This window comes from Trachinotus anak, unplaced genomic scaffold (genome assembly GCF_046630095.1).
Source record: "Trachinotus anak isolate AG129_WGS33_773 ecotype Australia unplaced genomic scaffold, CSIRO_AGI_Tana_v1 ptg000023l, whole genome shotgun sequence".
Classification (NCBI taxonomy): domain Eukaryota; kingdom Metazoa; phylum Chordata; class Actinopteri; order Carangiformes; family Carangidae; genus Trachinotus; species Trachinotus anak.
In genome coordinates, this window is record NW_027273874.1 from 7,798,757 (window position 1) to 7,822,929 (window position 24,173).

The following is a 24,173-nucleotide window of genomic DNA, read 5'->3' on the forward strand; positions in this document are numbered from 1 at the left end:
TTTACAGAATCATTTCTGTAAAGGTCACATCCATATCGTCTGTTTTCTCTGCAAATCTCTCTTTCTCCCCTACTTTATCCACTCATCTCTCATCTCCCTCCTCTTTTCCAGCTGTCTCTGTGACTTTTTTTTTTTTTTTTGGCTTCACTCATTTCTCTCTCTCTCTCTCCATCTCTCTGCACATCTCCCTTGGTTGTCTCATGCTTGGCTTCCTCCTCATTCTAGATTCAGCCATTAGACTTCCACAGGACTTCTGTCTTGTTAACTCTGCCTCTATTAGTATTCACCATCCACACACACACACACACACACACACACACACACACACACACTGGGGGCAGCCGGAAACAGAGATATGCACACAGATGCACACTCATTAATTTATAGACTCTCTTGCACTTTCTCTCAGATGCACTCCGTCTGTCTGTCTGTCTGTCTGTCTGTGTCTGTCTCTCTCTCACTCACACACACTCACACACACACACACACACACACACAGAATGACAAAGCAAAATTTTGCAAGTTCACCACAGGATTTTCAAATGTTAATAAATATTTAAGGAAAAAAAAGATAAGAAAAGTAAAATATACTTTGCCCACAGCTGCTTCCAGTATGTGTGTGTGTGTGTGTGTGTGTGTGTGTGTGTGTGTGTGCATCCTTGTATTTGTGTGTAGACTTGTGCTAATGTATGCATGTATATGGAGTTGTGTGTATGTGCACATTTTATATCTTTATCTATACGTGTGTGTGTTTATGAAGCTGTGTGTGCAGGACCTGTGTAGGAGGGCCACTCGCCACCATCGGTGACTCACAGCTGCTGCAGATTGCCCGGCCGTCTGGTGTGTGTGTGTGTGTGTCTGTGTGTGTGTGTGTGTGTGTGTGATTTCACCATTTGCGCTTAATAAATAGACAGAATCTTGTTTGCATGCAGAGTGTGCAGCTACACAAAGTATAACTGAAACTGAAAGCTGAGCTGTGGAAGTGAGACAATGATTTTGGGCATCGGGGTGAAGCTCATGGTCACAGCTGATGTTTACAGGTCATATTAACAACACAGATACCAGTGAAAGCTGAGATGGGTGATAGAGAAAAGGAAAAACTGAATAAATGATGATTTCTCCTCTAATTTCTCATCCATCTGTACCTCATGGTACGGCAACTCTAAATAAATGGACGCTCACTGTGGACGTGTTTCTGTTTGCTCTTCACTGGATGTTCACACCTGTGCAGTCAACGTGCACAGTGCTACAGAACCTCAGGGGCAGATGATGAAATTCATACATGCAGATGTTTGCAAATTCTCATACAAACAAGGCGGGTACATTTTGAGCCCTCACTGATAAAAAATGAATGATGATTTGAACAGCTTCTCTTTTCGCCTGCGGTAAGTAGCCATGACATAAGAGCCACACTGAGGTGCTGTGATATTGCTAATGAGCTAACGTCTGAGGAAATGCTGCTCATCAGTACTGAGTACTGTCAAACACATCCTAAAAACACCATTTACTTAAAGGCGCCCTGTGGAGAATTTTGTAATAAACTATCATGTATGTGTATTGTGTTTACATTCACTGTCTCTACTCTTGAAGAGTTATGGAAGAACCTTAAACCCACATTTTTTCCGTACATGTTTGCTTGCTGGTGGTTTGAAGGAGCCTGAAAACAAGCGCAGGACCGTGTATCACATGACCTGCAGGCTTACATGCATGTGAGCCTTTGTGCATGAGGATAAGAGCACCACTAGTCGTCACAACCTGCACAGGTAACCTTTAACATGACAGTGGAGGACAGTTAGGTTTCAACGTCACATTGTTCAGCTCTCTCCTTCTTTTTAAAGGTCCCATACAGTCTAAAGGCAGATGTCCATGTGTTTGTGATTATAAAGCAGGTCTAGGTTCTATATTAATACTGTGAAAGTATCAAAGCCTCAGTCCACAGAGAAATGCACACAGCCTGTATTCAGAAACTGAACCTTAAAACCAGCTGTCAGGACTTCTGGAACTTTGTGATGTCACAACAAAACAGTCATCTCTCTCTAAGCCCCGCCCACCTGGACCCACCATCCAACCTTGCAGGATTTGATTTTTCTGCGTGTTTACCTGAAATCTACCGTATTTTCCGCACTATAGGGCGCACTGGATTATAAGGCGCACTGTCAATGAATGGTCTATTTTCGAACTTTTTTCATATATAAAGCGCACCGGACTATAAGGTGCATTAAGCGAAACAAAACAGTCAGATAAGTCAAACTCTATTAAACGCGTTCACAATAACTTTCAACATTGTTCAAACGTTAATGAGCGTATTCACAATATCTCCCAACCTTGTTCAGTTGTAACACGTAAAAAAAAACACAGTCTGATACCGCTAAATCAAACGTTAGCGTATTCACAATAACTCACACACTGTAATATTATGGTGAAGCACAGTATGTATTACTCCACGACGCTCCTGACTACGATAGCCGTAATGCTGCAAGCGGTGCAGCTTTGTAGTTTACCAAAGTCATACTAAAACATTTTGACAGAGCGCCGTGAGCGCCATGTACCACAAAATCGCTTCGAGGTCAGTAAGCACAACCAGAATGAATCCATATTTAAGGCGCTCCGGATTATAAGGCGCACTGTCGTTTTTTGAGGAAATTAAAGGCTTTCAAGTGCGCCTTATAGTCCGGAAAATACGGTACTATATTTTTATTTGATCACTCAGAAAACTGACAGCCAATAAATGTAGGACCTTTAAACTTGTTCTGTGGAGTTTTTTTGTAAACAAACAAATGTTATATTTACATTCAGCTTCTCACCTGCTTTTCCTTCCTCATAAACATTTGCATTACATCCATGTTTACTTGTTAGTGTCTTCCTCTCCCTTCGCTGGTGCACTGTTACGTCCAGCTGCATGTTAGTGCTTCCAGCTGCACCAACATACAGTGTCATTCTGTAGTTTCCCAACAGTCATTTCATTTAAAGCGCGCACACACACACACACACACACACACACACACACACACACATCTTTACCTTAACGTAGGCCACTATCTTCAGTGATATGGTGGCCAGGTAAAGGGAGTTCATGGCGAAGTCCATCAGGTTCCACCAGTCGTGGATGTACTCTGTGAATCCCCCATCCCACATCTCTTTAATCTCTGCCCAGATGAACCCTGAAACACACACACATACACAAACTGCTGGTTACTTACATGCACGCACACACACACACACACACACTTCATGCATATATGAGTACATTAACGTCATCCATCAGTGGTTTGTGTTTGCTGTGTTTCTGCTCTGTGACCAAACTTTTGTGGGATGCTTTGTTTTGGCAGCAGCAGCAGCCTCGGGGAGGTAAACAGAGAGCAGACACAAAGTCAGGTTCAGTTCTACATGATTCACAAGTCATTTTCTATTTTTCATCTAGTCTCCTTAGCACATCCACTTTTCATGTTTATCATTACGTTAAAACAAAAACAAGTGAATATATAAATAAAAATCTGATATAAACCATAAACCTGACACTTAAAGTTATGTTAAAGACGCTATTTGAAAGTTCTGCTATTGATACATAGCTAACGTTAGCATTAGCAGCTGTTTACTCACCAGCCTAGAAGAAATGTTGTGAGTTCAGCATCAACAGCTGTCTCCAGAGGTGGAAAACAGCTCTTTTGTTTTGCTTTCCATCATTTTTCTTCTTCTGGAGTTAGCATGCTAACCAGCTAGCTCCGTGCAGCGTCCAGTCTGAAGCAGCAGCTGCTCAGAGGACGTATACTGTAACCTCTTGTCTTGCAAATGCAACGATGGCTGAAGCTCTTGGCAAGACTGGTAACTGTTAGCTGTTACGCTAACGTAGGCTATGTAGCAATAGCAAAACTTACAAATAGCTCCTTTAAAGTTAATATGATGTGAATTTCCAAAGCAACAGTTACACAATCACAACTTTGAGTTTCTATGATCAACATGTGATTTATTTATTACTGCTAATAATCAGAAAGAAAATTTCACTTTTTCCAAACAGACAAAACTAAAATCTGAGCTTTTACAACAACTTCTCATTTATTCTTCAGCATTCAGCAGAGCCTTTGATCTCAACCTAAAAAAAAATAAGCTAACGTAGAATTTACTGTAATTTTATTACCAACATTACGACCAGCTGATAGTGAACCTTGTTTCTTCTTCTATGAAAAGAAAATGTTTCTAAAGGAGGAGGAAGAGACGATGAAGGAGAACAGATGGTTTTGTATTTTTCCAAGTGATTATGGTTTTGATTTGGAAATGATTGGTGTCAGCTCTGAGAGAGAATATGGAGATGTAATCACTCATTTTCACACCCACCCACCCACCAACACACTCGTGAGCGCCCGACCACACACACACACACACACACACACACACCCACCCCCACATCCAGGCGTACACCCACACTTACACTCTTCTTTGAAAGCCTCTAGATGATCAGCAATCAAAGTTAAAGAAGAGACAGATAAGAAGTTTTTTTCCATTAAATCTAAATCTGGCAGTTTTTTTTTTTTTTTTATTGGAGACAGTGCGGCTGCTTCCTGGACAGTGACTCATTCAAGTCTTTGGTACATGTAAATGTGGAGATATCTGTTAGATGTCTACTTATAATGTTGAAGATGAGTCATTTATTAAAGTAGATATTCAAATGATCTGAGGACTAACTTTGGTGAGTGCTGGACTTCCATCCTGCCACACGTTCTTCTTCTATCTAATATTTCTTCACTAATTGAACTCCTGTTACACTGTGGGACTCATGATGACGGAGATGAGGAGAAACCACACCCCTGGCTTCAGACAGCTTCTTTACTTACATACTGGCCTTGATGTGTTTCCTCCGAAGTGTCTGCAGGTGTCTGTTGCCTTCATGTGCTCTGCACTGTTGTGTAATTTTCATTTCCCGTCTCTCTTTAGATTGTGGTTTTTCTCTCTTTGGATCCATTGTGATGTGTGTGTGAAGCTTGGCTTGTGAGGAAAAGCTCCACATCTTCACACCGACTTAAATAATCATTTAATTGTCCTTCGGCTAATTGTTGCAGCTGCAGCTACTTTTGAGCCATTTACACAATCGACCAATCGTCTTTCTGCAGAGGCCAGTCTCTAATTTTGATTAATGTAGCTCCATCTGTGACCTCAGCACTCTGTATGGTCATGATCATTTGGGGAAAAACCAAAACAGTATTTGTACCCGTTTTTTTAGCTGCAAAGTGCATCTTCAAATGATCTTTTTTGATCCCACAGACGTCTACGATCTGCACAGACAGTGATGAAGAGGAGCAGAGGGTGAAGCACAGTCTGTGAAAATGTTTAGTGACATGTTTTTAGTTTTCTTGGCTGACGGAGGATAAAAAAAAAAATTCATTTCAAGATGACACCCACAGCTGGAGAACTGTGAAAAATATGTTTCTGACTTGTGCTGAGGTCACAGATGTCGCTGGGCTAAACGTAGACAAGATGACATCTCATCCAGATGTTTCCAGCAGCTGCAGTTTGTTGGTATATTTTTTTTTTTTGTATGGAAAGTGCCTCGAACAAACAAAATATACAGAATATGGATCAAATCATGTCGTACCCAGCACCCATGGGAGGATCATCCACTCCACGATGGTGGGTGGGGGTCCCTGCATGTGGAGGTTGGTCCGGGCGATGTGCTGCGAGGCCAGCAGCAGGAGGAAGAGGAAGGTCAGGTAGGACGCCGTGTGACAGATGAACTTGATGAAGGGCTTCTTGATGAAGCGTCCCAGAGCGCTCTTTGGAGCCAACAGGTAGATCTGAGGAGGAGGAGGAGGGAGAGACAGGAGTTAAACGGAGGAAGAAAGGAAAAGAGAGATGGAGATGAAGATTAACTGGTTGGTCCTGAAATGATCTGGAGTAACTTCCCTTTAAAATGCAAAAGAGGTGTGAAGAGAAAAAAATGCGACAAAAGAGGACGAATGGATGAAAAACTAGAAAAACAAAGAAGATGAAGAAGAACTGTGAGTGGATTCTTGAAAACTGTGTCAGAGACTTGTTGATGTGGCTGTTACATCATCTCTTGTGCTAATGATTCTCGTGTACTCCCCCGTCCTTCAGCGTCTGAACACACCATGAAGGAGAGAGAAGAGAACGAGGTTGTACATCGCGTTGATTGCGTTCGTCCTCAGCCTCTCATCACCGCGCATTGTTGCGCTGCCTCGTCTTTCGGGGCTGTTATTGTTATTGTTATTGCCAGTGTTATTGCTGTTATGATGCTTGTTTACTTGTTCCGCTCATCTACTCGCTGCTGGCAACCTCAACTTACTCTGAGTCACGCCAGCGAGGCTTTCAATGGAGCTGAACAGCAGAGAAACAAAGTCAGGAGGAACGAGGCCGATGGAAAGAGACAGATCGACAGATGTGTTTACTTACCTTGTTAAAATATGAAGAACTTCATCACATTAATACTCTAATTATTGGAGTGGAAACACTTTAGATTTAAGTCGGAGTAAAACTAACCTGATTACTTTGTCTCGTTATGTGCTCTCTCTCCTCAGTCTGGATTATTTCAGTAATTTGAGTCCTTGAACGCACCACAGAGGTGCCTTCAAGGTTTATCTACCCTTGCACACAAGATAAACCTTGTATGCAAGGTTTATCTTATAAATACATAAAAGAGAAGAAAATACACAATATAGATTTGACTTTTTAACTGATCTGTCAAATACAATTTAAATAAAGTTTATAATCTAGAAAATTTAAAGGTTTTAACATAATCTTGTGTTGTCGTAACAGACGACCTCACAGGGACGATGCTAGTCTCTCTGCAGCTGGACCTTTCTCACATGTCCTGTGACATCTTACAATTTTATGTTTCACATTTTTGTTATTAAAAGTTTTTCTTCTGATTCACAGACAACAAATGATGAAGTTTGATGATTTATTATCACAAGCAGCTGATGTTGACTGGACCTGACCTCAGAACAGGTTCAGGTTTCTTGTCGTAATTAAACCTAATCTCTCTTCCTTCACTCGCTCCTCTCACTGTTTGTTTTTAGGTCGAGTGTTGTCATGCTCATGTTTCCCAGCAACAGGAAACAGCCAATAAACAGAGTTTTGCTTAATTGCTCCCCGGCAACAAATTTACTTTGAGCAAGAAACAGCAGTTTAGTTGCTTCCTTCCTTCCTTCCTTCCTTCATCCTCGTTTTTCCTTTCCCTTCATTCCTTTCTTCCTTCTCTTCCACCCTTCCTTCTACCTTCTTCTCACATATATTCCCCAGAATTAATTTTATTCATACCAGAGAGAAGACAGGAAACAGGAGTCCGATGATGAAGCAGGTGACCAGTTTGACCACCCAGTGTCGTCTCCTCCAGCCCGGGAAGCCGTCGTACCACAGTGTGGCGAGCAGCTGCTGGCAGTTCGGCTGGGCCACAAACTGGAGAGAGGGAAGGAGAGAGAGAGAGAGAGAGAGAGAGAGAAAGAGAGTTTGTCCTTTTCTTGAAACAAATGAGGGTAAAACTTTTACCAACAGGAATAAAAAGGAGCAGAAAGACCTGAAACCACAAAGTGACTTTGTTTTTTAAACCGTTAATCACCTGCTGTGTGACAGAGGCTGTTTTAAATCATACATCATCTGTAACATCAGACTTCTCAGACATGAAATAAACTGATCATTTAGTGGATCTGAAGAACCTCCTCTAGTCTCAATCCTCCATGTGATGGGACTGTTTGTCAGGACTGAGGAGCACAAACCTCTTCCCGCTGTTTATTTACACAATTAAATGACTGAAATGTTTTTACAATAATTCATTAACTTAGTCTCTCAAGGCAAACTGAGAACACTTCACTTATATTTCCTCACGTTACTTAACTGATGTTTTCAGCTTTTTCAATGTTATTTCCTGTTTTAACTGCTTGTTCTTGTGCCTGTTCGCACTCTGCATGTTTGACGAGCTGTATAATAAATTGAATTATCTAATTGCTCACATATTATCACATCATTTGTCTTATATTGTGTTTTTGTTAGTTACTTAGTAAGTTAGTTTCATGGCACTCGCCATGAAATTCTAATAATATCCATGTTTTGTTTTTTTTTTATTCTCTATTACAAATTGATTTTTTTTTTTTTTGCATAAAAAGATTTGAGGTAAAGAAAACTTTGAATTCGTAAAACAAACAAGAAGCGAAGCATCCGCCCGTTGGAAAGAAGGCAGCATCGCTAGTCGGTCTTTGTCAGTCTCAAACGCAGCCTCTGAATCAGGACACAGCTAACGTGTAGCATCTTGTTTCTGTTCAACCTGCTTTGAGAGGCTTCATCGGAGCTAAGCTTTATTTTTCCAACAAACCTAAAAACAGGTCGTTTGGTGGAAGTTTTATCTGCAGTGACAAACCTGAGTTCAGGTCTTCCTGCCCTGACAGGTCTGTTCACATTTACATCTCATTACAGCTCATCCACTAATACTGCTGGCATTACACCAGAGGCTGTTTGTCCCTGTCAGCCCTTCAGCTGCCCTCTGAGTCACCAAGAACCAGCTGAGCCCTCCTTTCTTTCCGTCTTTCTTTTCTCTCCCTTTCTTCTTCCCCATTGTGTCATCCCGTTTCTTCTTTCCTGCCGTCCTCCCTGTTCCCTCCTGTCTTCTCTCTCTCCACCGTCCTCTGAGTCAGAAACAGCCACAAAGCATTTAATCTCCCGCTCTCTTGCCAAATCTGTCTTTTTCTGCCTTATTTCCCTTCCCTCCTTTTTTTCTCCTTTCTTTACTTCTCCCCTCTGTCCTCCCATCCTTCTTTAGTTCCCTGATTCCCTCTTTCCTCATGTCTCTTTTAGGGTGATTGCTCTTGGTTATAATCCCAGGGTTGTAAATAAGTCTCATACTCTAAAAAGGTTTGGGAGACAGTGGGTTATCTATCACTGGAAGAGAGAGAATGTAAAAAAGTACATTTTACCTTTAGAAAAAAACCCCAACCCATCACATAAATGGGGGAAATAAACATCCAGCTCAATTTTGCACACCCACCTTCACACAAGGACGCAACAAATGTTACCAACCAAACATTTAGCTAAAAGCTGAAAGAGGCAAACTGCCAAATCTACTCAGGTCGGCAACTGAAACTGTCAATCACACATGGCGCTCGGCTGTTTTCCCGACAGCTGAACATTTGGTGGCGGCTGCAGATTTCCACACTTCCTTGTTTTCTTAAAAGTGTGGGCTTGTTTCATAAATAATTGATCCTTTTTATTTGGACAGTCCATCACCGATCCTCGGCTCTCTGTCGGGCTGTAAATCTGATTTTCCGCCATCATGGCTTCTGAAAACAACACGCTAAATGTCACAGGTGCTACCCATGGTGCAGGGGGTGCAGCGAGCCCCGGAGCAGAGACAGGAAGTCTCGTGGGTATGTGGCATGTTCTCATTGGTATTCCTGCCAGTTGGTAACCAGGTATTAAACGGAGTACGTTCAAGACAACAGTTTTTTGAGACTGTCCACCTCTGAAAAACCAGCCCCACAGGTCCTCTGTGTCAGCAGCCTTTTCAGTCCCATGATTATGTTTCGTTTTCAGACGACCTCTAGAGGCTGGAGCGATTATGGCGGGAGCAAAGGAGGAAGTTGGGTCGATCAAGTCTGCGTTGGTTTCTCGTTTTAAGCTGATAGCGTTTTAGTCATGACTGTTCAACAATCTTACTTGTATGTTTATAACCGTAACCATGACGATGACAGTCCTCTAACCTTAACAGAGTACTTATTTCAACCCAAACCTTGATCTTTTCCTAAACCTGACCCTAAAGCTAAACCCTTGTTTTTGTGCCGGAACCTAACCAAACTGTGACCGATCCACAACCTCAACTGCAAAGTCCGGTACGACTGCCGCTGCCACGATTCTACAGGTCATCATGGTTCAAATCCTTCCTGTTTTCTGTACCTGGACCATCTGTGCCCCATCCACAGAGATTTTTTTTTATGTTACAATACATGATAATTTTCAGAATATTTGTCAAAGCCAAATGTTTCAGTGTTAAAAAACAATACAGTTGAATGAAAGACACTGGTCCCCACTTGGTTGGCCTGGTCTGACAGTCCACTGTTGTTAAGGTAGGAATGTACGTGTGTGTGTGTGTGTGTGTGTGTGTGTGTGTGTGTGAGGATATTTGACAATGAGAAGATTTAATTATATAGATGAAACGATAAAAGCAAAAAAAAAAGCAAAAAGAGGTGAGGAAAGAGATAAAGTGTTAGAAGTCAAACCAAGGAGGCTGCTCCCTCTTCCTCCTCCTCTTTACTTTCCCTCATCGTTTCCTCCCCCTCTGCTCTCCTCCTTCTCATCCTCTTCCTTTTCCCTCTTTCCTCCTCTTCTCTTATTCATACCTTTTTTCCTCCTCTTCTCTCCTGTCACTCATCGTCTTCATCTTCAATGCTCCTCTTCTTTTTTCTCCTCTCTCCTCTTCTTTCCATCCCTCATTTTCTTTCTCCTCTTTTATAATTTATTTTTTGCTCTCTTTTCTCCTCCTCCTCCTCATCCCCTCTTCTATATCTCCTGTCACTAATCCTCTTCATTGTCAATGCTCCTCTTCTTTTTTCTCCTCCTCCTCCACTTCCTTCTCTTTCTCTCCTTGCAACCACTAATCCTTTTTTCATTGCTCCTCTTTTCATTTTTCTTCCCCTCTCCTTCTTTCTCCTCTCTGATTCCTTTTCTCCTTCGACACCCTCCCTGTCCTGTCTCTAATCCTCTTCATCCTCAGTGTTCCTGCTCTTCTTTTCTTCTTCTCTCTTTCTTTTTTGACCTTCTTCTTCTTCTTCACTTCCTCCTCTTTTTCCTCTCCTGTTTTTGTCTCATCCTCTTTTTCTCCTCTCCTCCAAGTCCCTTCTTCCTCTCACCCTGAACCATTTCTTTTTCTTCATCTCTTTTCAGCCTTTTCTCCCTCCTTTTCACTTCACTCCTCAACTCTCCTTCTTTCCTTCTTTATATGTTCTTTCCTCTTTTTATTCTCTCCTTTTCTTCCATCACCTCTTTCTCTAGTCTTCCTCCTTCCTCTTTCACCTCCAACTCCCTCTCTCCATCCCTCGCTCGGCTCCAGTTTGGTTTCTTGTTGCTATGGCAGCAGTATGTTAATGAGCGAGTTGATCTCTGGGCTCCACTAAACTACAGCAGTCTGCTCTTTTCTGTCCTTTTCTGTTTCGGTCTCGATTTCGCCGAGCTTCAGTTGGTAAAAACATCCTGGTCGTAGTTTACTACTCAAACAAAGACCTTTAACGATGATGTAACCGCTCCATTCAGAGGTTCTCGACCAATCAGAGGTCATAGAGACATAAGACTGTTTTTTGTTGCTATGTCGTCATGGAGAACAACATGCGACATCTCACAGATCATTAAAGTGACTGTTTTAACCAACAACCCATGAATCAGCTTCAGTTGCGTAACACACGAGTGAAAACTGGGGTGGTGGGTGTTGTGTTTCATCACCACTGGTCAGCGAGTATCAGCAGGTAACGGCAAGATAAATATACGGTACGTATCCAGGCAGCGGAACAGGCCTGAGTGTTATGTGAATGAGCGAACAGTGGGCGAGGAGGGAGGTCAGTTGTGCTACAGACGAGTGACAAATCCAGGGAAGAAAAACTTGAATAAGTAAGTGGAGAAACACAACAAATGTACGTGTTTTCCTACAGAGCGAGAGGTTTCACTGAGCCGTTCGATGAGGATCGTAAGCTATGACCTTTCAGATTTCAGTGCTCGTATAAGACGAAGGACACCAGACCATGAAAAACCTGCAACAGAACATCGTACATTTTACACTTCAGTATCAACATATTCACAACTTTCCATGTTGATATACAACATTTCTCCCTTGTGTTAACGGTCTAAAATTTTAAACTTTTACTTTTAATTCTCTCTCTTCACACACCTCCAATTTCTACTGAGCAATGGAAAAGCGCCACTGCACCACCATGATAAATTTCCAGTCCGCCTTCAATCGATTACCACGGTCTGTCTCTTGCACTCCCCCTCTCCCCTCTCCGCCACCCCCCTTCCCCCCTCCCAACAGGCCAGGTCAGTGGTGTGAAAACTGCAGAGGATAAAGTCTTAAACTTAATCTCAGTGTGCCTGCAGCGCACAACACGTTTTTCATGCTAATCCAATAGCAGCTTTACATAACACACACATACACACACTGCTTTTACTGCTGGCAGTGATGTACAGGAGAGAGAGAGAGAGAGAGAGAGAGAGAGAGAGAGAGAGAGAGAGATGTCTGAAAATGACTTGAAGGGGAGAAACGGTTTTTCTTGTAAAGAAAATCAAACTTAGGTTCAGAAGAAAATCTAATAAGATTCACTTTAAAATAAAAAATATACCATTTTCCACAAATATATAAAATGATTTATAGAAATGAATAACCTTTAAATTAAAGGAATGGTTCCACATTTTGCTTATTGAGACAATGGTAGACTATCTTAGACAAGCAGTTCTACAGGAATAAAAAAAGCACTGCACCCTCAGTTGAAATCTGAATAATGAATGTGTTGTCATTTCATTGTGAGCGTTGAGTGCATTGCATGATGGTTAGTCTGAAGTCTATAATCATCATGGTTGATTATGCTTTAAAGACACACAAAGACATACCTTTGCTGTTTCCACAGACATAAAGTTGTGTGTATTTGCAGGTTATGACTGTTTACTGATCTGTTATGTGAAAAAATGAGTGACATCAGAGCTTAAATTTCCCATATGTTACACTTCTCCTGTGTTTTATTTGAAGTGTTGATATCCATAAGAAGATATATTTGTTGTTTTAAGAATTAAAAACCATCTCAGTGTAATTTTATGTCTCCTCTCTCAGAAAGCCTCTCTTCTGATTGGCTGACTGTTTTCTACGTGATCCCATAAAAATATGGCAGATTTCAGGTAAACACTCAGAGAAACCAAATCCTGCAAGGTTGGATGTTGGGTCCAGGTGGGTGGGGCTTGGGGCATGGCTTTTTTGTGACATCACAAAGACCCAGAAGTCCTGACGGCTGGTTTTAGGGCTCAGTTTCTGAATACAAGCTGTGTACATTTCTCTGTGGACTGAGGCTTTGATTTCACAGTATTAATATAGAACCTAGACCTGCTTTATCATCAGAAATACATGGACATCTACCTTTAGACCATATTGGATCTTTAAGGTCAGTTACCCAAAAGCAGATTTAGAGCTGGTTGGGATTCAGGTTTTTGCTCAAACACACTTCAGCAGGGTGATCGTACAGATTCTGGATCTTCTGATTGAGGAGCTTTTCTTAAGTCAACAATCTTTGAACATGTAAGATTGTTTGTCAAGATCTCACTGCTACTGTTCTTTCATAAAACAGCATTAAAAAAAAACTTCACACCCACGCACCAACACATGCACCCACAACAACACACAATAATAACAACCAGGACAAGATATACCATGAAATCTGTACTGCTCACAGCCCACTGAGCTTCAAGTGACATTTAAAAAATCAATCGCCAAACATACAAGAATGAATCAGAGACGAGTATGAAGTATGCTGTGAATTATAGCTGAAGAGAAGAGTAGCTGCCAACTGATAGAGACTCACTCACTCATGTTAAATAATCACAGCTTATAAATTGCTGAAAACATTCTTGAGTCATCACTGGAGACGTTTCTTTTGTCTTTGCAGCATTGGGAGTGCAGATTTTTTTTTAAAAGGAAAAAAAAGTGATAAGTATTTTTAATCACTAATAAATGCAGGGAGCCATCCGGCAGATACTCCAGGGGTCCGGCACAGACAGGGATATTAGCAGAGTGGAAAACCTGGCTCTCCAAAAAGGCCCCAAACCCCCTTTTATTAAAGTCTTTGTGGAGCTGCTCAGTCGAGTTCTGATGACTCATGTTAACGTACTGAGTGAAGCAGCAGCCTGGAGTGCTGCGAGATGAATAGGCTTTTACATTATATTTGCATTTCCGCTGCTGCAGCGTGTATCAAGGTGGGAACGTTCAGGAACCTTCTGCAGGCCGCATGATGGACACAGAGACTGTGGACAAAGAATGAAACTCAACTCAATCCATCTCTATTCTATTGTAGCGCATAAAGGCAGAGTTAAAAGCTCATTACCAATCCCTCTTACTTTTCCTTCAAACTGCAATCCTGCCTCCAGTGTCTCTAATTTATGGTCCGGTTGATGAAAGTGGTGGCAAAGATACTGTGAGAGGTGAAACAGAGACACCAACACAGTCAGCAGGTGGAACTGCAGCAGTGCAGCATGGTGGCAGTTAAAGTACTTAAAGCTCCACACAGTATAAAGGTAGATGTCCATGTGTTTGTGATTATAAAGCAGGTCTAGGTTCTATATTAATACTGTGAAAGTATCAAAGCCTCAGTCCACAGAGAAATGCACACAGCCTGTATTCAGAAACTGAGCCTTAAAACCAGCTGTCAGGACTTCTGGAACTTTGTGATGTCACAACTAAGTAGTCACCGCCCTCAGCCATGCCTCAAGCCCCGCCCAGCTTGCAGGATTTGGTTTACTGAAATCTACTATATTTTTTTGAATCATTCAGAAGCAGTCAGCCAATCAGAAGAGAGGTTCAGACCCTTTCTTTGCAGAAACATCACATTTTTGAGTTTTCTGTATCACAGTAATGCAGCGGCAGTTGTCTGTACATCGCAAACAGGAACCACTAATAGACAGTTCAGCACAATTTTGAAAAGTGACAGTTTGAGAAAATGCGAACAACTACAGGCTAAAAAACGGGGCTCAATTAGAACATAAGCAGTTGTCTCAAGTCTGAGAACGGCCCTCGGTGTTGCTCTCCACTTCCTGCTGAGCTGAACTTGGTGTTTCCTCATCACCACTGTACATATAATAATAATCCATGCTCCATCCCTGAACTGTATGAATGCGAATATGCTGAGTTAACCAGCTCAGTGTCACTGTCCTCTCCACATGCTCCGGTCACTCCACTTTATTCTGCTCCCGACATTAAACTACAATCTGCTACCCAAAGCTATTTTCCAGCTAATTCAATTTCTGAGCAATCTGCCTTGACCACTAAACTAAGAAATATGCTAACTGCGGCTACGCTACATAGCGTCAGATAATTCAATTTCCGTGCAGCCTGATGTAATCTACCCTTGCCACTAAACAAATGCAATATGCTAACCCAAAGCTATGCTAACACTAATTTAATCTGGCTGAGCATACGCTTGTGACGTATATGGAAATATGGAAAGTGTTCATGTGTGTGCCCTCTCTCATTCAGTCTTATTCATATTTGATCTCTCTCCCTCTCTCTCTCTCTGTGTCTCTGTCTTCTGTTAATCCTTCCTATCTGTTGGACATCCTCGTTTTAGTCTCCTGTGAACACAATTCTTCATCTCTCTCTGTCCCACTTTTCTCTTCTGTCTGTTTCTATTTCTTTCTCTTTTCCCTCCCTGTCTCCACCTCTCCACCCGCTCCCCTTCTCCTGTCTTTGGTTGATTTCACTCCCTTTGCCCTCTCAGTTCAATTCAATTCAATTCAATTCAATTCGAGTCAATTCAATTCGAGTCAAGCATGAAGCATACTGGCATGACGTTTCCATTCAAACCAGATACAGAAACAATACACGATCAACCAACTAACTGTCAGAAAAGAAGAAGAAGAAACACTTTGTGCGTTACCATATATATAATTAAAGAAATTACCTCCATAAAAAAACAAACCCATGGACCTTGACCAAACCTTGAGTAAATGTACAAAGATGCTACAATTTATCTATAATTGTAATTTTACTGACAAATATTCAGAAACAACAATAAAAAACATAAAAAAACAAAAGCATCTCTTTGGGTGCTTTGCTTTATTTTCCCTTTTTGCTTAATGATGCCACTAAAACTTCCCGCTACACTCTGTGCTGTGCAGAGGTGTTCACTGATCAGATTAGCAACAATTTGTGTAGATGAGAGTGTGTGTGAATGTGTGTGTGTGTGCACTTGGCCGAGGCTGTGTGTGTGTGTGTGTGTGTGTGTGTGTGTGAGAAACAATAGTCTGGCAGCGTATTTGAGGAAAGGCAATCAACACAAACGATTTATGGAGATAAGATAGAGAGAACAAAATAGTCACTGAACACTGCAGATGTTGTGTGTGTGTGTGTGTGTGTGTGTGTGTGTGTGTGTGTGTGTGTGTGTGTGTGTGAAGCCTTCTAATTGAGGACACGTGTTGATAGATTAATCAAAGCAATAATTTATTTGGATGTGGTGAATAAAACATGAATGAAGGTCAATATATTATTCAGCTGCTGTTGCGGATTATTGAACCCCACACACACACACACACACACACACACACACAGACACGGGGAAAAGTTACACACACACAAATGCAAACAAATATGGTCACACACTTGAGTAAACGCATCAGTATACAAACACACACACGCACACAATCCATTTATTATTGAGACAACTGTTAATGTATAATTTAGCAGGACTGCAGGTATCACAGGCCCAAAGACAAAAAAAGACACTTAAATGATTCAAAGCACACACACACACACACACACACACACACACACACACACACAATATGGGGAGACACACACATACAATCACTGGACTCTCTCTCACGCACACACATGAATGTTTCAGGGGTTTTATTGTGGGTTAAATGGAGGTTAGACGTTGAGAATGAGTGAAGGCTCTGTGCTCAAACGTCTCCTTTAATCTGCAGATCAACAAGGAGAAGAGACGAACTGAAACCACAGGAGGAGAAGAGACAGAAGGAAACAGGAGGTAAATAACACAGCAAAGGTCTCAGTATGATGCTGTTTCTGTCGGTTTCAGAGGAAACAGAGGACGAGGCCAGAGGGGAAGAAGAGAGGATGGAAACAGCTGAGGAGATTAAATAAACCTCAAACCTTGTCAGGACAGAGAGCCAGAGTTACCATTAGCACAACCACTAACACTGTGTCAGCCACTGCCAGTTACAAGCTAAGAAACAACAAACAAATAAAAGATGCTAAATACACTAACCAACAGACTCCTTGTCTAGGAGTCTACGTCTTGACATTCTCTGCTGGGGGCAGCATTTTGAAAAGTCTCTGTTTTAGGGGCTCGAAAACTCGAGTAGTGTGGACGGCAGGAGTAAACTTGCTCTTTGGAAGTAAAACACAGTAGTGTGGACGTAGCCTGAAGGGAAATGATGTTAGAAATTCAGTCCGACTCTCCGAGGCTAACTCTCTCCTTCTAGCAACAAAAACATGTAGGTAGCTTTTTAAATAACAGCCAAGATTTCAGGCTCCAACCTACAAATCTGGAGGTGAAGGCAAATTTACATTTAAAACAGAGAAATAATGTGGTTACTCTGCACAAAACATGTTTTTAAGATTGATATTTCTGTTTTATTTTATAGTGACAGTAGAAATGACAGCAAAGGGCCGGGGCCAGACTCAAACGCCGTTGCAGCAAGGACTCGACTGTGGCACCAGGTCTACCAGGTGACTCGGGACTCCGGAGTCTGACTTAAAACATTATTGATTTGTCCAGATTAATAATGCACAGTATGTTAGAAAAGGTCTTGTTTGCTCAAACTATCTCTCCATACTGGTCCTGAAGCTTTTCCTCACTACATTTTAAGAAGCTTCTTCTCTCTGCTGTTAACTGTGGACAATTTTCACCGTACCTCACTTCTGGAAGCAAACTGTTCCCAAACAGCAAAAACCATTTACAGGCAAAAATTCAAGTTGTCTTTCCTCCTGCTATTTATCTGTCCATTTATCTTTCTCCCTGCATGCTGCTCCTCAAAATAGCTCCATCTCCTCCCACCCCTTAATATCAATTTCTCTCTCCCTCTCCATCTCTGCTTGATTGCTGTCATTTATCAAACCTCTTTCAAACTTCCTGTTTGTTTTTTTTCCCATCTGTTTTCTGTCTGCACCAATTTTATTCTCCCTCTAGCTCTCTTCTTCATTTCTTCCAGACTTTCATATTTTCTTTTTATCTGCCAAAAAAACAAACAGAAGAAAGAAAAGTAGAGCAAACTAGAAAAGATATATTTCACGTCCCTGCTGTATGTGAGTCACTCGTTCTTTTGCTGACTCTATTTCTGTGCCTGGTTTCCTCTGTTCCACCTCTCCACCTCGCTCTGGTTTTGTTTCTTCACGTCTTCCCTCCACCTGCCGTGTCAGCTCACAACCACCAGTCTGTCTCTCGCTCCGTCCCGCCTTCATCCTCACCTCCTGCTCTCTCCCGCAGGTTTTATCGTCTGCAAACTGCTTCCTGTTTGCGTCCCATCAAAGCAAACCTTGTAAACGTCTCAAATGTCACAGAAGAGTTTCAGCCCACTCTCCGTCCACTTGGCTGCAACAAATAACTGACATTAACACATCAGAGCATGGATCAGCTGGGTGTACTTTACAGCCGCACTTGATTATGATGAGAAAGTCAACATCTCAATCTTCCTCTTTCTTTTGATTCACGCTCTTGTTTCTCTGCAGCAGCAAAAGAGGACAGTGAATAAATTGGGCTGTTTTGGAAAGTCTCCAAGCTCCTCTCCTTCTCTCTCTCTCTCAGCAGTGTTGGACGGACTAACACACACACACACACACACACACACACACACACACACACTCGCACATGAGCAACACTTCACAGTGCCAGGCAACAAGGTGAGGAAAAACTGAATTATGGCTTATTATTCAGTAACAACTTGTTCTCTTTCCATCTCTTCTTCTCCTTCAATGATTCATTTGTTCCATCCTTTACTTATCTTCATCTTCCTTCTTCAGCATATGTCTTGCTTTCATCCCTCCTCCCATAGTTACAAAACATTGTGATATTATAATAATAAACTATCAAAGTCGAATGTTTCAGATGTGATTTCCTGCTTCACCGTCCTGTGTGACACGCGGCGGCTTTGAATGATGAAATGAGCAGAAATGTGTCAATTAGCGACGCCAATATCTCAATTTCAGCTCTTTCAGCAAAGATTTCATCCATCATCATTTCTTAGATTATTCTCGTTCTCCCTCTTTATTCTTGATATTTAATGTCATATATTCTCATGCACAGTGTGAACCTAACATATTACTAATGTAATAAAACCTTATCTGTTAAGTAACATTAATATTAAGTTTATGATGTCAGTGTTTATCTTTAAGTTCAACATAAAACATACAGCTTTTCATTTTTCAACACTCACACTGACTAACACATTGATTCAGGTCAGGACTGAGCCAGAACTGGACCACCATCAGAATATGATCGGGTCAGGATTGGGTTAAGATTAGTCTATTATCAACCCAGGATCTGATAATGAGCAGACCAGGATTGGGTCAGGAAGAGATTGGTGTGAGACCAGAAAGTTAGACTCCAGTTAGGATCAAGATTGGGTTAGGCTCAGGTTAGGATCAGTTTAGGATTGGGCTAGGACTGGGTTTGGATCAGATTAGGCTTGGGTTTGGCTTGGGCTGTAATAAACTCAGCAAGGTCAAAATTTCAAGCTTGTGGAGTTTAAACTTGTCTAATCAGTATTGGATCGCTAACCTTAAATGACATGGTGGAGTATTCTTTACATCCCCTAAAAGTTTACTTCTCAAGTTGTGTTTCTTCCATCTCTCCATCACTTTCCTCTCTCTCTCTCTCACACACACTTTCTTGCAGCTGTCCATCCTTCACAGGAGGATTTGCTCCTGGTTTCCATACAGCTGATCGTTACACCACCGGGCCGTGGGCGATGTTACTGCAGCATGTATGTGTTTGTGTGTAGCATTGAAAACAGGGCAGCGGTTCACCCCAGGACTTTCACTTTCACTCAATAAAACTACATTTAGTGCACATATCTCTAGTTGTGTGTGTGTGTGTGTGTGTGTGTGTGTGTGTGTGTGTGTGTGTGTGTGTGTGTGTGTGTGTGTGTGTGTGCGCAGTGGAGTGTGTAAGCATGTGTTTATCCTGTCACTGCACTCTCGCCTCAGCACTAATAAACACCAATAATCCACAGAGACAGAACTCCCATTTAGATGGCAGCCTTAATTATTAAAGGTGTTTGAAGTGGATGACACAGCATTAAAGTCTCAGTCCGTATAATCTCAGCATGAATAATTCAGTGAGGACTAAACACGGGACGGGCCTTGATTTTTCACTTTGTTTTATTAGTTTTTCAAAAATAGAAGCTATGTTAGCACAAACATCAGCTTCACATCTGGACCTTCACTGTGTCGATGTGTCCATCTGCTTCTCCTTTTCCACCTGTTCACACTTTTCCCAGTTACACCTGTTTATCAGGACGACTTCTCTGACAGCCAGTTAGACACAGCTCATTACTTCCTGTGTGTCAAACAGCCAATCAGACAGTTTATTTCGGGTTTAAAGGCCCTCGGCATGATGGGCGACCCCGTGTGTGTGTGTGTGTGTTTGTGTGTGCAATTTACCCATTAGGTTGAAACCACTGAATCGAAACCCAAAGTTACTTTGGCGTTACGCAAGTCCTCACACTTTAAGCCCCTCCCCTCCTTTTCCTCCCCCTTCTCTTTTTCTTTTCTGTTCAGTTTATCACAGGAAAGGTTGAAAGCTGGATCAATAACTTTGGCCAAATCTACAGGGAGATGGGAGGAGAAAGGAAAGGAGGAGATAAAACCACAGAAAACAAGAAGGACCAAACAAGGAATCAGAGGAGACAAGGGAAGAGGAAACAAGAGGAGGGAAGAAAGAGGAGGAAAGAGAAGAGTAAAGGAAACAAGACAGGAGTGGAGGAGCAGAAACAAGAAGCAAGGAAAGGAACTGAGGGAGGAAGAGAGAAGAAAGGAGAAGAGAGGAAACAAGGAGATGAGACAAGAAAGGAGGAGAAAAGAGGACAAGAGAGGACAAAAAACAGTAACGGGAGGAGGAGGATGAGGAGGAGGAGGAGGAGGAAGGGGTAAAGACAAGAGGAGAAGGGAAGAAAGAAGATGGTAAGACATGAAAAGTGAAGAGAAGAAGAGAGGAGTCAGTTAGGAGGACATGGGAAGAGGGAGGAGGAGGAGTAGAAGGGATGAAGACATGAAGGAATGAATGGATGGAGGGTATGTGAATGGATGAGCAGATTTCCCAGGAGACAGAGAGAGAAGGTTAAAAAGGCAAAATGGAGGGAGAGAAGGAGAGAAAGAGAGGATGATGAAGGAAAAGACAGAGCCAGAGAGGAGTGTATGGAATGCCGAGTTGGACTGTCAGAGTGTGTGTGTGTGTGTGTGTGTGTGTGTGTGTGTCCAGCAGCATGTATTGATCCCAGAGAAAAATGGGGAGTATATTGGAGATGTAATTTGCATTGATCTCATTGGAGAATACTGACAAGCATGTGCGCGCACACACACACACACACACACACACACACAGTTTGTCCTGTTCAACTCAAGGTTGTCAGGTGATGTAATGCGCTCTCTGGCGGCCATGTTGGAAGCCCTCAGACGTCAACAATAACACCTGCGACTGTGGCAGCACCTACACCTACACACCTGTTTAAGGAGGGAACGCTGCACCTTTAGTCCACGACATCATTCTCTATAAGAGGTATGAACATGGATGGAAGGGAGGGAATGAGCCGGATCAACATCTGTAGATGTGTCACACATCTGCAGCAGCACGATGGCTGTGTTTGGTCGTCTGGGATCTAATGTGACCCTTATGACTCACAATGAGACCTCAACATCTCTCAGGGTGTTAATGACGCCACAGGAGGTTACCTGTCTGGGACTCTTAAAGAAACACCACGGCCACAGAGTGTGTGTGTGTGTGTGTTATATAATTTGCTCTAAAAGCCTGGAGCTGGTGAAGCATTGTGGCAACACTCAGCGTGTGACACCTCAACCTCCGTCACACAGACAAACACGCAGACAGAACATGAACACAGACGAGAAATAAAGAGGAGGTCATCCAGAGAGAGAGCGAGAGAGAGAGAGAGGGATGAAAAGAGAAAACACAATGAATGAGTTCATGAGAAAATTAAGAAGAAGAAGAAGAGAGAGATGCGGTGAATGAATGTGGCAAGAAGGAAAAAGATGAAAGAGAGAGGGAGGAAAACGGAGAGGAAGCTGTAATATTGAGTAATGGAGAAACGGGAGGAGAAAGATAGAGAGAGAGAAAGAGAGAGAGAAGGCTTACGTAAATGTACTGACAGTGTTCATCAGCTGTCTCCTCACACACACACACACACACACACACTTGCATGCCAAACCCATAAAATAAAATGTTAAAATTTCTTCTACACAAGAAGAGAGGACAAGTGACACACACACGTGCACAAAGAAACATCTGCATGTTCAGTCACAAACAGGCACATTTACATAAAGAGTGCACACACACACACACACACACACACACACACACACACACACACACATATATATGTAAAGGGTGTCTGGAGAGGCTAATGTGGCATCTGTTTGTTTGTCAACATCTGTTGTCATGGCGTCCAGGGGCCGGTGTTCCTGTCTGTCAGGACACGAGAGCAGAGACTCAGACACTCAGTGTTTATAGAGATAATCTCGGACACCTGAAGCTCTGGATCAACACATTTACATCTAAACCTGCCACCTTTAATGATCTATAAAATAATGTGCTGCTGTTTCTAATGTCTCATCATCAAACCGCTGAATGACAACAACATCATCATTGATTCAGGGTCAGTCATTAACCTGGAAATATTGTCTAACATCTAAGAATTTGGTACAAAAACAAACCTAACAAGAAGGCCATGTTTGTTTTATTAGAACATGTACCTGCCTCAATAATGACAGTTATATTCATTTGTTAAAGTTTTTTTTAATTGCAGACTATTTATATAAGTCACCAGTGTCTTTCATTACATTTCATATTAAGTGTTGCACCATGTGAGAGTTCCCTTATCACTGCCTTTATTCTCTTTAGTAATTGAAACATTTGCTAGTTAGTTAAAGGGAAAATATTTGCAAATATAATCTTAGTTAATTTGCAGATAATTTGATCTTATTTCAAATAATCAAAAACAAAATGAAACAACTAAGAAACAAACACAAAGAAGACAAAGGAAGGGACCTAATGTGATTCTATCATGCATGAATGATAGAAATATATGAAAAAAATAGGGATCAAACAGGTCATTTATAAGCTCATTTATAACCTGATCTCCATCTGAAGTGTTTTAGCTGCCGAGCATTTCAGCTATTTTGAAATATTTACACTGACGGAGAACAACTCAGATCTTTTATCAGTATTTCTCAAAACATGAGCCAGACGTTGAATATTTACTTGTAAATGCAGAAACATCTCTCCTCCCTTCTTCTTCTACCCTGCTTCCTGTCTTTCTTGCCGTTTGTCTTCCTCTTACATATCACTTCATCTCACCACATCCTCTTCCTCGTCTTCCTCATGCTGAATTCATGTCAAAGGTGAAAGTGAAACAGAGCGAGTCACTGAGGAAATGCTCAGGTTTTCCATCTCCTCTCCTGCTCTCCCTCCATCCCTTGTTTCCTTTTACACATGTTTACTTGTTTCCTCTCAGACAAAATGATTTAAGAAAACAGATATTTTTGTTGACATCTGTCTCTCTCCCCTAAAATCCATTAACTCCCGCTCGGTCTTTCTCTCCTTCTCTGTCTCTCATGTTAACAACTGCTCTGGAATATGGCTGATTTTTGCTGGCAGCTGTCTCTCTCTCTCTTTTTCCACTTTCTTCATTTTTGTCAGTCTCTGTTTATCTCTGCTCATCTCTCTGTTTTCCTCCCTGCATCTGTTTCTGTCACTACAGTGACTTTTATTGGCACAAATGCTCGTGTGAGACAAAGCTGCCAAACAAGCCTCACATTTGTCGGGGCAGCTGTAGTCTGAAGACTTTAAGTCTGAACGAGAGTTTTCAGTGCAACCAAAATCTGGATCTGTGCAATAAACAAAAACAATTTTTTAAATTTAATTTTAATTAACATTGTGACCATATATCATGTGGGAATCACATGGAGTTTTAAAAGAGTTTCATGTCTTTTTAAAAATAGTAGATTCCCAGTTAATTAAAATACATGGTTTGAATAATAAAAACTATTATACACAGCTCTGGGTATTAAATCGTGCTGAGTACCTCCTGAATTGTGTCTATAGCCTGGAGTATTAAAATTCTGCTTAGTCTTATTTATTCTCTGTTTAATTTAAATGATAATTAAATCAGCCTTACACCTCGTTATACTGAGGTAATGTTTGTGTAAAGACAACGTCTATGACAGATGCTGATGAATTTGAGTT

The 24,173-nt window shown here is 41.6% G+C and overlaps 1 protein-coding gene across 1 annotated transcript in view; it reads right to left on the minus strand.

The window, feature by feature from the left end:
* trpc5a (transient receptor potential cation channel, subfamily C, member 5a) overlaps positions 1-24,173 on the minus strand; it is a 106,928-nt gene that overhangs the window by 23,607 nt on the left and 59,148 nt on the right. The window contains exons 9-11 of the mRNA XM_071459415.1: positions 7,270-7,407; positions 5,588-5,786; positions 3,022-3,161 (exon numbers count right to left, since the gene is read on the minus strand). Of these exons, the coding sequence (XP_071315516.1) occupies positions 3,022-3,161; positions 5,588-5,786; positions 7,270-7,407 (477 nt within the window). The remainder of the gene's footprint in view (positions 1-3,021; positions 3,162-5,587; positions 5,787-7,269; positions 7,408-24,173) is intronic.